This window comes from Apis cerana, linkage group LG6, assembly GCF_029169275.1.
Source record: "Apis cerana isolate GH-2021 linkage group LG6, AcerK_1.0, whole genome shotgun sequence".
Classification (NCBI taxonomy): domain Eukaryota; kingdom Metazoa; phylum Arthropoda; class Insecta; order Hymenoptera; family Apidae; genus Apis; species Apis cerana.
The window spans coordinates 15717133-15733830 of NC_083857.1; the positions used below are offsets into that span (position 1 = coordinate 15717133).

The 16698-nt window shown below is 24.6% G+C and overlaps 3 protein-coding genes and 1 long non-coding RNA gene across 8 annotated transcripts in view; 3 read left to right on the forward strand and 1 right to left on the reverse strand.

Moving 5' to 3' along the window:
* LOC107999717 (haptoglobin) overlaps positions 1-3176 on the forward strand; it is a 33074-nt gene extending 29898 nt beyond the window's left edge. The window contains exons 7-9 of one of the 3 annotated variants that reach the window (XM_017059716.3): positions 1837-1971; positions 2485-2616; positions 2689-3176. In XM_017059716.3, coding sequence (XP_016915205.1) covers positions 1837-1971; positions 2485-2616; positions 2689-2901 — 480 coding nt within the window. In that variant the 3' untranslated portion in view covers positions 2902-3176. The remainder of the gene's footprint in view (positions 1-1836; positions 1972-2484; positions 2617-2688) is intronic. The other 2 variants (XM_062076731.1, XM_062076730.1) reach the window with 2 other exon arrangements.
* A 979-nt stretch (positions 3177-4155) lies between these two features.
* On the forward strand, positions 4156-6980 carry LOC107999691 (WD repeat-containing protein 74). 2 transcript variants are annotated; one of them, XM_017059677.3, is made up of 8 exons: positions 4156-4481; positions 4632-4779; positions 4842-4937; positions 5010-5316; positions 5393-5490; positions 5570-5771; positions 5847-6128; positions 6224-6980. In XM_017059677.3, the coding sequence occupies exons 1-8, from the start codon at positions 4424-4426 to the stop codon at positions 6308-6310; spliced, it is 1278 nt and encodes a 425-aa protein (XP_016915166.1). In that variant the 5' UTR covers positions 4156-4423; the 3' UTR covers positions 6311-6980. The 2 variants fall into 2 exon arrangements, with proteins under 2 accessions (XP_016915166.1, XP_016915165.1); XM_017059676.3 differs by having other exon boundaries at positions 4187-4481; positions 5393-5505.
* LOC107999690 (serine-rich adhesin for platelets-like) overlaps positions 6516-16698 on the reverse strand; it is a 97900-nt gene continuing 87717 nt past the window's right edge. For both annotated transcript variants that reach the window (XM_062076732.1, XM_017059675.2), the window contains exons 10-16: positions 10946-11083; positions 10670-10822; positions 10396-10574; positions 10116-10319; positions 9892-10038; positions 9604-9697; positions 6516-9527 (exon numbers count right to left, since the gene is read on the reverse strand). In XM_062076732.1, coding sequence (XP_061932716.1) covers positions 9247-9527; positions 9604-9697; positions 9892-10038; positions 10116-10319; positions 10396-10574; positions 10670-10822; positions 10946-11083 — 1196 coding nt within the window. In that variant the 3' untranslated portion in view covers positions 6516-9246. The remainder of the gene's footprint in view (positions 9528-9603; positions 9698-9891; positions 10039-10115; positions 10320-10395; positions 10575-10669; positions 10823-10945; positions 11084-16698) is intronic.
* On the forward strand, positions 11809-13723 carry LOC133666336 (uncharacterized). Its single transcript, XR_009830381.1, has 2 exons — positions 11809-11995; positions 13040-13723. It is a non-coding gene; the product is annotated as an uncharacterized LOC133666336 (long non-coding RNA).

Below are 16698 nucleotides of genomic sequence, written 5' to 3' on the forward strand. Positions count from 1 at the left end.
TTAACAATTACTATATATATACATATACTTTGATATTTAATAGATGGCGCTAATTTTTGTTTTCTCTTATTGCGCCCTCTTTTCTTTCTTTTTTTCTTTTTCGAGATCATATCGCGATATATAATCATGTGAGTTTGATCATCAAAGTGTCTAATACAAAAATAATTTAAAATATTTATCAATTTAATAATTTATATAAAAAAATGCAAATGGTATTTTTTGTTCTCACATAAATATAATTTAAATTTACAATTTAATTTCTAGTTAACAGTCTAACGAGGTTCAAAATTTATTTCTTCATCATATTCAGACTATTTCACATCAGCATACGTAATAATCTATACCAATCATATTAGCGATCACAGCAGTGAAAGGGTTAGCGACGTTATCTTATTAAAGTTTAACATAATCTAAACCGAGAATTAACAAGAAAACAAACAACGCTACGAAAAGCGAAAAAAAGAAAAAGAAAGGAAAGTGAAGTAAAAAGTGACAATGTAAATGCATTAATCACCTATCATCACTGTCTTTGTAATCGATTCATTCGTTTTTTTCATCAATTATTCGAGACATGTTTTTATTAATTTCTCGCGTGAACTCAGCTTTATCTCCACTTTGGAAACAAGGAATCAGTGGCCGCCCGTGATTAACCTATTAAATTGAATCGTTTTGTTATTCTTGTGCCCATAAATTCTTGTGTATGCGTTACGAAAAAAAATATATATGTTAAAAAAGAAAAAGAAAAACTTTAAAAGAGACGAATTACATAAAAATTGTGAATTGTAATCGGGAAAATGATTCATGTAAATCGTTCATATAGACCGTTACCCAGAGGTAGATGGGCTGCCGAAAATCCACGCCTATTCTACGTAATTGCCGGAGCCACTTACGTGTACTTTCCAAGCTGGAGTACTATACAGATGGAATTGGTAGACAGGACATTACCGCACAGGAATTTTAATTTCTCGAACATGCATCACGATATTGGATTGTTCAGGGTGACTATTATGTGTATATATAAACTCTATGTGGAAAATAAAATAAATAAAAAAGAGATAAAAAAAGACAGAAAAAAGAAGGGATATAATTGAAGTTAATACGAAAAATCCTGAACACTATTTAATTTTTTTTTCTTTCTATTTTATTTTCTTTTTGCGTGTATATTCGTGCAATGCTTTTTCTCGAATCGAATTTTGAAATATATTGAAATTTCAATAAAAAAATGTCACGAAAAAAGAAAGAAATCTGAATCTCTGTAAATAGTTTATTTATTTATTTATTCTATTTCTTTTTGATTTAAAAAAATTTTTTTTATATCACTTGTTTTATATGCAAATTTTATTTGAAAATTGAATTAAGAATAAAAAAAGATTAGATAAATATTATTCAATCGATAGATATATTTAGGTTATATTAAATTAAATTAATAATATTAAATTAAATTTAATAAACAACAAATTTTATGTAAATCTTAAAACAAAATTTTCACAATTCATGATAATGATTTGTTAATAAATGTAATTAAGAAATGAAAAGATCTTTTTGTAAATTTTTGTAAAAGTTATCTTTCATTTTCACATTTGTTCCTGGATTTCGCTTTAAGCATTCTTTCGCGAAAATAGAAGGAATAAATAAAATTAATCGATTTTTAATTTTATCTTCAAGTTTCTTTCTTATTTCTTATATTTATATGTAGCTTCAATTAAGAGAATTAAACGAGGAATGAATGAAAAGCATAACACGAGGAGATAAAATTCAGGCAAAAAGCTTGAAATAAACGAAACATGGTTCCATCGATTTTCTCAATTATATTGTTCTGTTTATTTTTGCATTCAGCTCTCGCAACCCTTTTACATTAACTCGTACGTGAAATTCGTCACCCTACCTGCTGCCTATGACGCAAACATTTTCCAAACGTATCCCGATCCCTGTACTGCGGTTGGCTGGGGACGACACATTCCTGGATCCAATGTACGTAGTTAACCGCATCTAGTTATTTACTGCCATTCGCAAAAATTGTTCCATTGATTGACGAGAATAGAGACAATCCATTCGAGTTTGCGATTGTATAGGGCGTGGAAAACGAATAGCATGGTGCTTTCAATGTGATATAGATTACGTGAAAGAATGCAGAGTAAACAGATAGTATATATATATATATATGTACAGTGAGAATTTAGAATTGGAGCGAATTAATCCTTTTTGAGCTGGAAATGTAATAATATTTTATTATTTTATTATTTTTATATTATTTTGTATTTTATATTATATCTTTTTTCTTATAATTTTTGTTTATTTGTTATATTATTTATCGTAGTAATTTTCATGATTATTTTCTTGTTAATATTAAAGAATTAATGAGATACGGTAATAAGAATATTTTATATAAAGAATATAAAAAAGATGTATGTATATATAATTTATAAAAATTGTCTTTTAAATTGATTTTTTATCATTTCAATTATGAGAATAAATTTTGTTTAGAAAGGAACGGGTACTTATCTTCGTCATGTCCATCTTCCGTTAATACCGCACGAAAAGTGTCCCGTTGAAGGAGTACATCCTAAATTACATTTATGTGCAGGTGTGCTAAAAGGTGGAAAAGATGCATGTCAAGTTTGTATTGTAATTTATGATTAATTTTATTTTGTATTTAAATGTTGTACTTATGATTGAAAAATATTATAGGGTGATAGTGGTGGTCCATTATTATGCAAAGGAGTGCAAATAGGTATAATATCATGGGGTAAAGGTTGTGCTCGTCCTAATTCACCTGGTGTATATTGTCGATTAGATTTATATTTAGATTGGATAAATTCAACTATAAAAAGAAATAATGCATTTCAAATTGCTTCTAACATTAGTTGTATATTCGTTTTAATAATACTTTTTATATTGTAAAATAGATGATTGAATATAAAATAAACTATATAAATAATAAAATAAAAGCAATATAAAAAAATATAAAAAATGAAAAACGAAAATATTTTATCATGAAAATAATATTTATGTTATATAAATAATATCTGTAAATTGTTTTATGTTTTATGTTTTACGTTAATATCATTACTGTTGTTAATATCATTACTCTTTTCTGTATTATTATTATTAGTATAAATTTTATTATAATTATCATACATTAATTAATAAAATTATTTTCAAAATCCAATTAAAAATATTTAAATTATATTATTAATATTTCTATTATATCTATTTAAATCTATTTCTAAATAACTAAATTATAACAATTGCATGAAATATAAAATTTTATATCAAAATATAATATAATTTCATGTGAAGTTATTTAAAATTTCCAAAAACAAAAATTTTCATTAAATTTTATATGTTTATCTATGAAATATTTATTTATCAAATAATTTATCACTTTTTTGAATTTTGAATTGTTTTTTCAACAATTGTTTTAATTTCAGAAATATTTACTTTTTATATACTTATTTTTTACAATATAAGAAGTTTTTTTTTATTAAATATTAGTACTAAATATTTCAAAGATACTATATTTTGATATTATTAATTTTTTCGTAAATATGCATAAAAAATTTAAATATGTATATATTTTCAAATTTCTAAATTTAATATTTTTCATAATATTCATAATATACTTTTGTGTTAATCAAATATCGGAGTCATCTTTTGAGTGTATAAATTTTATAGAACAAATATAATCAACAAAAAAAAAATAATAGGATAAAAATAAGATAAAAAACATCTCTAAGTATTGCAAACGAAACACATATAGACATATAGACATGAAAGCAAATAGCAATGAAAAAAATAAAGATAAGATAGGAATTGATTATTAACGCCATCTTTTGAATACTACAAAAACAATTTTAAATTCACATTTAAAATTTAATAAATATTAATTTTTCTAAAAATATTCAAGAGATGTTAAATCTTATTCTATTTCTATCTTCCTCTTATTATTCTGTCTTTTTTTGTTAGTTTTATTCGCGCTTTAAAAATTCTTTAATTTTTATTCTATCTCCTTTTTCCATTATTATTCTCTTATTATTTATTTCTTTGTTTATATTTGTTCTGCAAAACAATATGTGTAATAATTCTGATATTTGATAATTATTTGATAATTATATGAAACATATAGTACATAGGAATTAGTTTTATGAAAAAAAGATATATATATATTATATATATAATTATTTTTAAAATCCTTTTACTTTATCAACTGTTATGAATGAATTGAATATAATTTTTACACTTAAATCTTTCAAATTATAAAAATATCGAACACTGACTGTAAGAGAAATTCCATTTTAAATATGTATTGTTGATTGATTTATTTTGTACTTAATCTATAGTCTATAATAGTTTCGTCACATGGTTAACTTTTAATGTAAATATAAATATAAATTCTTATTATTTGTAATTTATTTTTCTCAAAATGAGTGTAAAAGATAATTTTAACGTTTATGTTGGTGGTAAATCTGGAATTTTCAAAGGTAAAGTATTATTATTAATATTGTATTAATATTGTTTTTTAGTTAGGTTAGTTTAATAAAGTACTATATAACAATTAACTATAAAATATTTTTTCTTTTATATTTTTGATAATTTAATAATAATCATTTAATTATGTATTTTGTTGATAGGTGTAAAAATAGAAAAAGAAGAATATTTGATAGAAAATATACAAAATTTGATTTCCATAACAGATAATGATGAAGTTACATCAATGTCTTGGGGCGATGATGATGAAAGAGAAATTTTAATTGGCTGTGGAGTAAAAGATATTAGAAGGTTATATATAATGTAATTTATCTATTATATATAATTAGAAACATTATAATTTTTTTTTATAGTGTAAAAGTTTATGACTCGGGATGTTCAACATTTACATGTTCTTTTTTTTGCAATATTGGAACAGGAAAAATAACTGGCATATCTCGATATGATGAGTGAGTAATATTTCAAATAAATATTTCTGAAATAATATATTACTTAATTTTAATGTAATATTTTATCCACAGAGCAATTCTAACTGCTGTTAAATCAGGAGAAGTAAAATTATGGAGATTTAAAGAAGAAGATGGGTTTATAATAAGAGCTGGTGAAAATTTAGATAAAATGCGTCATTCGAAAATAAATAAACATGTAATAGCAACTGGAGGTCAAGAACATGAATTAAAATTATTTGATATAGAAAGAAAAACTCGAATATTTCTAGAAAAAAATGTAGCTCATGATTGGTTACAATTAAGAGTTCCTATTTGGATTTCTGATATAGATTTTCTTCCTCATACAGAACAAATTGTTACTGTTGGTAGATATGGACATGTAAGATTCTAATTAATACACAATTTCATTATAAAATTAGTTAACTATATATATTTTATAAAAAAAATTTTTTAAGGTACGTTTATATGATCCAAAAGTGCAAAGAAGACCAATTATAAATATAGAAATGAAAGATGAAATGTTAACGACTTTAAGTGTAGTACCACAACAGAAGTATATATATGAAATGCATGTAAAAAATGTAATAATCTTTTTTTTAATATGAATATAAAATGTTTTCATTTAATTGCAGACAAATTATAGTAGGTACAGGTAAAGGTAAAATGAATCTCGTGGACCTAAGAAAACCAGCTAAAGTATTAAATACATATAAAGGATTTGTTGGAGGTGTAACTGGAATAGCTTGTAGTACAGTTGAACCTTATATTATTAGTGTTAGTTTAGATAGATATTTACGAATACACCATATTAATACAAAACAATTATTAAAAAAGGTACAATTTATTTTAATATCAAAAGAATAATGTATTAAAATGTAATTCAATATATAATTTTATTCTTTATTGCAGATATATTTAACATCAAAAATATCATGTATGGTATTACGTTCAGATTTCTCATTTTCAAAAAATAACGAAATTAATGAACAAAGTACACAAAAGTATAATAAAAATATAGAGAATTTTGAAGTAAAGAAACAAGAAAATATACAAACCAATTTAGAGTATTCAGATTCAGAATATGATATGTTATTTGAAAAAATGCAAGTAATTAGTAATGCAGAAGATAAAAAATTAATTGAAAAAAAACGAAAAAAGATTAATAAAAAAGGTTTATCAGATAATGCAATTGTAAGTATATGTATTTGTTTATCTTTTTATTTTTTATTTATTAAAGACACAAATTAACGAAAATAAATTATTTTATTTTATTTTTCAATATATAGATCTCTCATAAATCTGAAGTAAAGAGAAAAGGAAAGGCAGAAAAATTGTCCAAGATAAAAAAAATAAAAACATTAAAATCAACATAATCATAAGTAAAATATTGATAATTAATTATCATGTGAATGATCATTTAACATTTAGATCTCATATAACAAAGAAAACTTTCTTATATTTTTATATATAAGTCTGTTTTTATAAATGATAAAAAATGTTATTTATATTAAATAAATTTAAAGCAAATCTCACGATATTTAAGGGAATAAGGCATAGAAAACATTACAAACACTGAAGTAAAATGTTTCATTTACGATGTATTTTGTCACTCAGCAATTCGTTTCTTTTTTTTCATTTGTACCTTACATGTACAAGGGACATGAATAATGCGCTAATAGCTTTTGCCCTGGATATACAGTACTGAGACGCGACTAAATGTACTGCCTAATTATTCGATTAATTCTTTATTGTACAATTTATTCTTAATACCTTGTCTATATATTGTTTTGGTTCACGAATGCAGCGTACACCGACTTCAATGGTTTTTAATCACTAATAATGTTTATTTTCTGTTAACTTGTAATTATATTAACTTGTGCCTTTGTTTGCAATAATAATATTGAAATCGGTTGCGCTGCAATATAGGCTACTGTAGATCTTTTTACGTCTAAAAACTAGAAAAAATGAACGTGACAACTTGTAAAGTTGAAACGTATTTTGTACTAAAAGGAAACAATATATTCGCAGCTACAGCACACTAAACCTTATTCGGCTATAATCCTTTCAGCTGTACAAAAATCATTGTCCACTACGCCTCTTGTTAATTAATACTAACGTAAATTTTCTTTATCCTGACTCCGTTCTCGTTTGAAATGGAATATTTATTCTTATCCCCATAAATGTAATCTAGGAATAACTTTTACTAAATTACAGGCACTGTCCCCTTCAAGATTCAAATAGGTGATATTCATCCATATTTCTATAAACAAAATGGAACTTTGTGCCAAAAAGGGAAATATATCCCTGACACAGAGGCCATTTATATATACAAATTTTCGCATAGATGTAACATTCCAAGATCTGTATAATTTATAATTCCATCTCTTTTTTTGTATAATAAGCGTAGAATGAAATCTGTTTCAAAATGAAACAGTTTTCAGCTTAATAAATCGTTTGTACAGGAATGCTTTCTGCCATTCATTTTATAATTTCTTATTTAATCATATACAATGTTGAAAATTAGTGAAAATCATATTTTACTTAATTTTTAAATATAATTCAACATTGGTGCTTGTTTATAATTTATATGTGATATTATTAGCTTTATAAATATTTATAAGGATTGATTTTTTCAATTTTTAAAATAATTTCTTTTAATTAATTATAATTTGACTACATATGAAAATTAGCAATAATATAAAATGTAATTACAAAACTTTTCATCCATTATATTCTTCATGATATCAATTATATTTTCGTCAATAATAACATAGAGAATTTAGTCAAAAATTATATAAAAATTTTTTACATTTGCTTATATTTCCATTTTCTTTCTCAAATGAAAATTTATGAATAATTTATTTATAAAAATTTCTTGTAAAACAAATACAAACATAGGAATATTTAAAAGAAATACTACTAAATAAAATTATATGTACACACAAATCTAAAATCAACTTGATGTGTTCGTAATTATTAATTATCATTTTGAAAGTATGAAACTTGAAGAATGTGCTGCAAATATTGTTATATACGTAAAACATTAATTAAAACAATCAGTATAATAATGGCAGCGCATATTAAGTGTAGAATTGTTATCATTCATTTTTATAGGCCCTTTAATATTTAATAATGTAATTTTTGTCTTGTAAACATTACTTTTTAAAAAAGATACATGAAATAATAATCTATAAATTCAACAATAGATAGTAATTTGATTTTATATAAGTATTGCTTTCCTGTACTGAAATATTTCATGAAGCTGATATAGAAATTACATAATAATACAATTAATTTCGAATATTTTTTTCTATTATACATATTTTATTATTATTCATTGTATGCATACTACTTCCATTTGTTTGCTATATCAGAGTCAGCTGTTAATGCAAAATCAAAAGCACCATGTTTTTTCCTTTTTTTATTTTTTTGTAAAATATCACATGCTGTGCAATTGTTTAAAACAAAATCGTTTATTATGCACATCAGTTTCTAGTATTCAGACATCTAACGTGATAATTCACGGACAAAGAAGCTACTTTTTTTATAGATAAGCATACAGGATATACATATTTAGATATTTGCTTAACACTGTAGTATTTCGTTCCTGTCAGGAAAAGCGTGGAAGGCCTCTGTAAAAACGAGGTCCATATTCATGAATTATGGAGCACTCTTTGATATAGGGCTACTTTATCATGTCATTTGGACATTTTTCTACACTATTTGATGTAAATAAAGTAAATTACCTCATAATTTTTGATCTGAAATAAAATACAAAGATTTCAGTATAAGAAGGAGCATAGCAATATTATAAATCTAAAGGATGCAAGAAACCACTATTTTAAAAGTTCTATTGAAACATTCCCAGTATACGATTGAAGAAAGGGTGTATAGAATATTATACCCTGAGTAAATAATGGCGTAGCAATCGTTCCTGGCAAGAAGCTCGAACGTCTATGCTGAGTAGCATTTGTACCATAAAAAATTAAGCTTATCAATTATTATATATATATATATATGGAGCATCGCATTATCGTTTGTCGCGTCCAGTAAAATTCATTTCGTTATTCTCACATTCAGTGCGATTTCATTATTTCAAATAACAATTAATTTTGTGACGTAAATTGATTTAACGAGCAAAAAACAACATTTCACATTTTACGTAAGTTCTTAAGCTTTGAACACACAAGCATCAAGAACAAACGAAAAATAAACTTAGTCGAACATTGCTTATTACTCTATAAAGTTCAATTTTAAAGTAAGTCGATTCATTATATCATGCTTGATAGCATATTAAGATTACATTGCCTCAATCTCCTCCCGATACGGTTACTTCTCTCCATGCTGATTCTTGAGATTGATTTACTAAAGTTGACTGAGGTTCAGAAATATCTGATGCTACAGGACTCAGCGGTGGACTAGGTGTTGCAGGTGCTTCTTCAGATTGGTTCACTTCAGCTGTATCTTGTTCAGCTTCTGTTTCACCATCAGGAATTGAAGCTTCTGATTGCACAGAACTTGGAGCTTTTGATATAGAATCCTGTGCTCTTAACGATATAGAACTATCTTTATTGCTACTGCCATCTTCACCTAAATATGACGTTTATTTATTGTTTCTTATGTACTTTTACTTTAAAAATATACATAAGTTAAAATATATTCTTACCACAAGGCCTAAGAACGAGGTAGAAGAGTAAGTCAGATAGAGAAATTATACCGATCACTTTATCATCATCATCAACCACTACTAACCTATGAACCTGCAATATTTTTATATATTTTACTTATTTGTTAATGTATAAAATTATAATTGTATATAATAGCCAGTATATATTTACATATAATTATATCAAATTATTATGAAAAATAACCAATAAAAAGTATGTTATATTAAAAAAAATAACTAATAAAAAGTTTATATATATTATTTTTTTACAAAAAATAAAAACTATACCTCTGCTCTAACAATTCTCTCCATAATAGTAAATAGGGTTTCATCTAATTTACAACTTTGAACTCCTTCAAACCATTCATTACGGTGTTCATTTGCTTCTCTCAATGATACATCTAAATTGTTATACGTTTTTTCTGCAGCTAAGTTCTATAAAAATATAAATTTAAAATATTGTAAATGATTTCATTAAAATGTATTAATTAAGATTTATAAAATTCACTTACAATAACATCAAATTTTGAATATATATTAACCAATTTTCCTTCAGTATCAATAATTGGTAATGCAGAAACTCTCCTTTCAACAAATTTCTTTAATGCTAAAATTATGCTAGTTTCTTCTGTTGCTGTTTCTATATTTTCAAATGTACCTATCCTCAATTCTCTCAATGTTTTATTTGTGAAAGATGGTTTTGGTAACTCGTGTATCTATTACAATAATATAATATATTAATATATTAGTATATTATATACAGCATTTTTCTTATTATTATCTCATACTTACATAAAGGAAGAGGAACCTAAGAATTCGTTTGTGTGTCAAGATATAGAGAACATTTCCAGTATCTGGATCTATCACAGGCAAACGATGAATTCTATTTTGAATTAGAGTTTTAATAGCTTCATACAAAGATGCATCTGGACCAATGCTCACTAATGGATGAACTTGATCTTTTAACACTTCTAAAATATTAAAATTAACCAATTATATTTTGATACTTATTAAATATATTATTAAATCTAAAATTTATAAGATTTTATCAAAGAAAAATATTTACTTCTCCATGTATCTAATTCATGTTCTTCTAATTCATCCATTGTTACAGATGGACTAGTATAGTACATCTGTAAGATTTTTATAAAATCTGTTATTGTTAGCATTCCAACAAATTCTTGTCTTGCACTGTCCCATAATGGTGCAGCTCTCACACCTAAAAATAAAATCAAACATAAATTTTTTTTATTATTATTGAAATTAATAGTAATTGAAATTGATCAATGAAATAAAACAATAGCATTAAAATATATTACAATTGAATTAAATTTTAACTTACCATTATAAACGAGAGCAAAGAAGGCCTTTTTAACGAGGAGATGCGTATCGAAAACGACCAATTTGGCACTGGTCGGTATTAGGTCATAACATTTGTGAAATTTAAAGAACTTCACGAAAATCTGTGATTCGTCCTCCTCTGAAAGTCCAAACAGTTGACAGTAGAGTAATGCTTTCTGGTTGCGACGAAGCATCTTTTTTTATACGATGTCACAATGTTGTTACAATTAATATTTTCCAAATCACTTTCAAGTTTTATTATTACAGCAAATTATTTATTATTATTCTTAATCTATATAACAACAAATTGACGCTTATCATTTTTAAAAATATTTTAATTTTGACAATAATTGATAGTCTACCTGTTAACCGCGTTTTTGATTACATTATGATAGGTTATGGTGATGAAATTCAGCACTGAACAACACAGCGCTATCTCTTAAAATATTATAATAAATATTTTAATGAAAATTTATTATTAAAATGAAATTTATAGAAATATACGAGAGTAATAGAAAAAAATGTAAGATAAAAATAAAAAATAAGAAAATTGCGTCGTACGTAAAATGTACACAAATCAATAAAACATGTACTGAATATTATGTTCTAATATTACGAATAAAATGTAACACTTTCTTTCATTTTTATTGTTTTATTCATTTTCAAAGAGTAAATAGTAATTTTTTGGAGAATAATATGTTTTGGAAATAAATATAAATACGAAAAAAAAAAGGAAGAAAAAAAGAAAAGAATGAAAAAAGAATAAAATTCTCGCAAACGTATACTCGATAAAAGAGTATATTAAGAAGAGAAAAAAAAAGGATAAAAAATGATGAGATGTATAAAAAAACAATCACGAAACTGAAAATAACTGCAGCATTCATGTCAACAGAATGAAGTGTTGTTCAGTTACAGCGATGAGTTAAAATGGATCTGTACCAGATAAATCGAGAAAAACTTCAATTAAATTCGAATCACTCGAATTGCATTTATTCTTTAAGAATTTTTTCTGGCATAATAATTTCTTTATCTTGTGAAAATAAACATGCAAGTATATAAAAAAATTTTAAATTAAAATTATTTTTTATGTAATACAGTGTCAATTAATCAACTGTTTAGTGCATAATTGTTTTTTTTGTCACATTGTTGTCTTATCATATAATAATTTAATATAATTCTTTCATTAGGTTATTTATTAATTATTTCTAATGAATTATTTAATAATATAGAATCTAATTAGAATCTAATAATTTTTTTAACCTTGTTTTAAATATATTATATACAATGTATTATATATTATGTTGTTAAATTGTGGATAATGATATAATATGAAGAGAGATATAAATTGAAGCTCATCATTTAAGATATTTTATTCTTTCATCTCATCATTCTTAATTATTGAAGTAATAAGTAGAATCAGACATCCAACGTAAGACACTTATATTACGCTTAAGAATTCAAATAATTTTCAGAAAGATGAGAATTCATTGAAAGTCTGTTCAGAATACTAAAGCTATATTTTATATTTATTTTCTTATATTTTAAGAATACAATTTTAACACTGTTAAAAAAATATAAAATCTAATATATAGATTGATTGATTCACTGGTGCATAAAAAAATATATATATATAAGTAATATCTTGGAATTTACATATATGAAAAATATCAAATAATAATGTTTATTAATAGTTATGTATCGTAATAAATACAATGTTAAGCGAAGAACAAAGAATTCAAGTTACGTATAAATGAGTCATATTTGAAAAGAAAAATTAATCATTATTTCACGATAAAACGAAGTTGTAAATAAAATTTTAAACAATAATTCTATAAATTCTACCGATTGGATAATTATTATTATATAAATAAAATTGAAAATTTTAAAATAATGAAAAATTGTTTTTAAAATATATAAAATTATTAAATATATAAATTATAAAATATTTAAAATTATTAATTATATTTATTTTTTTAACACTTATCAATTATATATATTATAAATTTATTAAAGAATCAAAAATAGATTTTAAGAAATTTTAAATAAACAAAAAAGAAAATTTCTTTCTAATTTAAAATAATTTCTTTTTAGGAAGTAATTAAACAAATATATATCACATCGATTACAAAACAATATTTCAAATGTATAAAGAATAAAGGCCACTCGATCGACAAATGGAAAAGAAATGAAAAAGAATGAATCCATTGAATCGTTCAAAAATTGATCAAAAACTATTGTAGTTATATAACTTGACAACTAGCAGTAAAAAAAAAAAAGAAACGGTGACACGCGGTTTACGTAATTTTTATGTGAAATCTAGTCATCCATATTCCTTCATACTATGTGCTATTTCATAACGAATCACTCTCACAATCAACCTTGCGATTCAATTTTTACGATTTTTCTTAGAACCGTAAGTCAATCTCATTAGATTTTGTTATATATATTGAAAAGGAATGTTATGCTGGAATTCTCGGTTTTGCCTTTCCTGTACGAATGTCATCCAATTACCGACTGGAAATGCAATATCCCAATCTTGCTTCCGTATCACTGACAGGAAAAGAAGCTAAAGCGACGACACTGACTCGAATCGAATTATTGGAAAGTTACAAAAATGTTATATAGAATAATTAATTAAATGGAAATTTGGTTTAAATCTAATCTAAATCTTAGAAAAGTAAATACATTTATATTTACGACAATTGTGATTATTAATCTAATAACTGTTTTTAATCTACGTAAGTATTAAAATCGATTTATATCAATAGATTCAAAATTATATAATTTTCATTATTAATTATTAATTAATTTTCATTATTCATTAAAATTATATAATTTCATTATTACTGATCACTAAGTTGACTAAATTAAAAATAATTTAATAATTAAATACTATTGAATTTATTATAATCGTAAACATTCTTCGAATTTTGAATCACGAAGAATTTTCATAGTTGTTCTATTAAATCATTCAGTTTAAAATAGATATATAAATATATGTACGAATCATCATAAAACATTCATTTTCTATTGCAAAAATCTACTGATCATTTATGATTACTTACTAAGATCAGATCATTAGTCCAAATATTTATTATTAAATTCATTATAATTATATATATTATAATATATATTATATAAAAAATATTAGAATTAAAATAATTTTTCCACTCAAATTAAAACCAAAATTTGACAAAAGCAATAGCATATTTTTAATGATGATAAATACAATAAATTCGAAATCAATCATTTTAATTGATTCTAATGTTAAATCTATAGAGAATTAAAAATTAAGCAAGCTGAAGAAATATCAACGAAACTAATGATCTGTGACCCATGAATGTATAATCAACTTTACATGTAAAAATCAATTAAAATCTTTACCAAAATTTTTAGCACTTTAATTAACGAATCTATCAATCCTTAAAGAAAATTTATAGCAAATTTATTATTTCATAACAAAGGTATTAATATTCTACAAATATTAATATAGAAAATAACTTTTACAATAAACCGATAAATATAATAAATAAAAATAAATTAAATTTTTGTCAAACGATTTTCTACATGAAACATATGAATATAGCGATTGTTAGAGAAAATAGTAAATTTAAGGATATAACACTGATGTAACCAAACTTAGGTTATAAACACACTAACGAAAACTACTACGAAACAAATGAATTTCGTGAACTGTATTGAACTAAACGGACACATAGAGAAACATCCTCACACTGACTACTGTACACTGCTTTCAAAGATCACGAAGCTACTGACCAATGAACAGTTTGTGCACTTAGGTTTGTTCATCGACAAGCATATTGCGAACACACTTAATTGAAATAGTGATGGTGAATCGACTCAGAAACATTACTCAATACCACTATATATATAATAAAATAATTTTTGACATTATTGATTATAAATTTTAAAACAAGATGTATATTGCTCTTAAGATTTATTTTTAAATTAATTCTTAGTCTAATTGAAGTAGCAAATTAGAATATAAATTTTTAAAATAAGATATATATTGCTTTTTAGATTCATTTTCAGATTAATTTTTGGTCTAATTGAATTAGGTAAAAATATAAATTTTAAAATAAAATATGTATTGCTCTTTAGATTTATTTTCAGATTAATTTTTGATCTTACTGAATGTAGTAAATTAGGTTAGATGTATGCAAGAGAATATATTGCTAAATTTAATTATAGATGAATTTGCGTTATAATTATAGGTAACTTAGAATCTATGCGCAGAGAATCTATATGCAAATAATTAAATTGAGCTGCCTTTTTTCTAGATTATTCTTGATTATAAGAAATCAATGATTTTATTTAAAAGATTTGATATTTTTATAATTGCTTGAAAAACATTTTATTAAAATGAAATTAATATGAATATTGAAATTGAACCTACATAAAAGTTTCAAGTTATTCATATGGGGAATAATTTTATTTTTAATATTTCTCAATAATTTTTGAATTTCCCGTTTCACGTTACAATTATAAAAATTTTTTTACGAATATAAAAATATTAATACTAATAATAATTAACATAATCTTTCATATGTATACATTGTAGGTAAAATAAAAAACCATTAATTTTTTTAAATTCTGAATCATCTTCTATGTATTGATACAGACTCGTTACTTATCTATTGCCAACGTTAAAAGATATCGATTCGTACACACATATAGAAATATATACTAGTCGAGAGATCGTTAACCTAACACGTGAGAATATAAATCGACGACCCTGAAATGTTATGTTCAATTGCACTTTGTTCTTAAAATGGAATCACGTTAGTTCGACGGCCTGAACGCGTCACTTTCCGGTTTTTCGTTTTGCGCTCTCCAACATAACCTACAAAAGTCTCAATGGTAACTGTGTCACGGTTATTACGTCGATTCTCCGGCCAGGAAATTGACGTAATTCGAAGGTACCCTCAACATTAAAATGATTTGCATGGGATCCCATTACGTTTTAATGGAATGACATTGTATCCCCTTCCTTCCCCCATAGTTGGTACAATTTGTCGACGATTCCAATTAGCGAGTTGAATCTTGTACTGATATTTCTTGGTCCACGACCATATTTCTTTTTTTCCCTTGTAATTGATTTTCTTCGACATATTTATAAATTATTTTATAAAATAATAAAATTTTATAGGCATATAAGTTTAGTTTTTTTGTTACAAAAATACAAACTCAGATTAACAGAAGTTTCAAAAAATTTTTGAAAATTGTCGATAATTTTCTTCTCGATTTTCAGTTTCAGACAATCGATAGCATAATTTTACAGTTATTAACGTTATTCGCACGTAAAGTTCTCTATATTTATAAACCTTTTTCTTCAGAATCAGATAAGATCTTTAAAAAATGGGAAAGATGTCGAAAGATCGAAATACCTTTTTTTAGGATCCAAGCGAGCTCATCCTCGAGGGGAGGATTTTCCACTTCAAATTCTTTGATGAGATGTTTCGAATAAACAGGATCATCGTCCTCGCTCCACCAGCCAGTCGTGACCTTGGTCAATGTGGCACGGACTCCTTTAGCATTCGAGTAATAATGCAGGGTCAGCATTATTTCCCATCGTCATTTCTCGTGACCGGACTATTGCCCTTATTATCGATCTTTTACGAGATGACATCGCCTCGAAAATTCGACTACTTGGATTATTTTGTCAAACGTTCATCGTGTCGAAATATCTATCCTTGGTAATTTAAATCACCAACAAATTTTTTTCTATAGTTC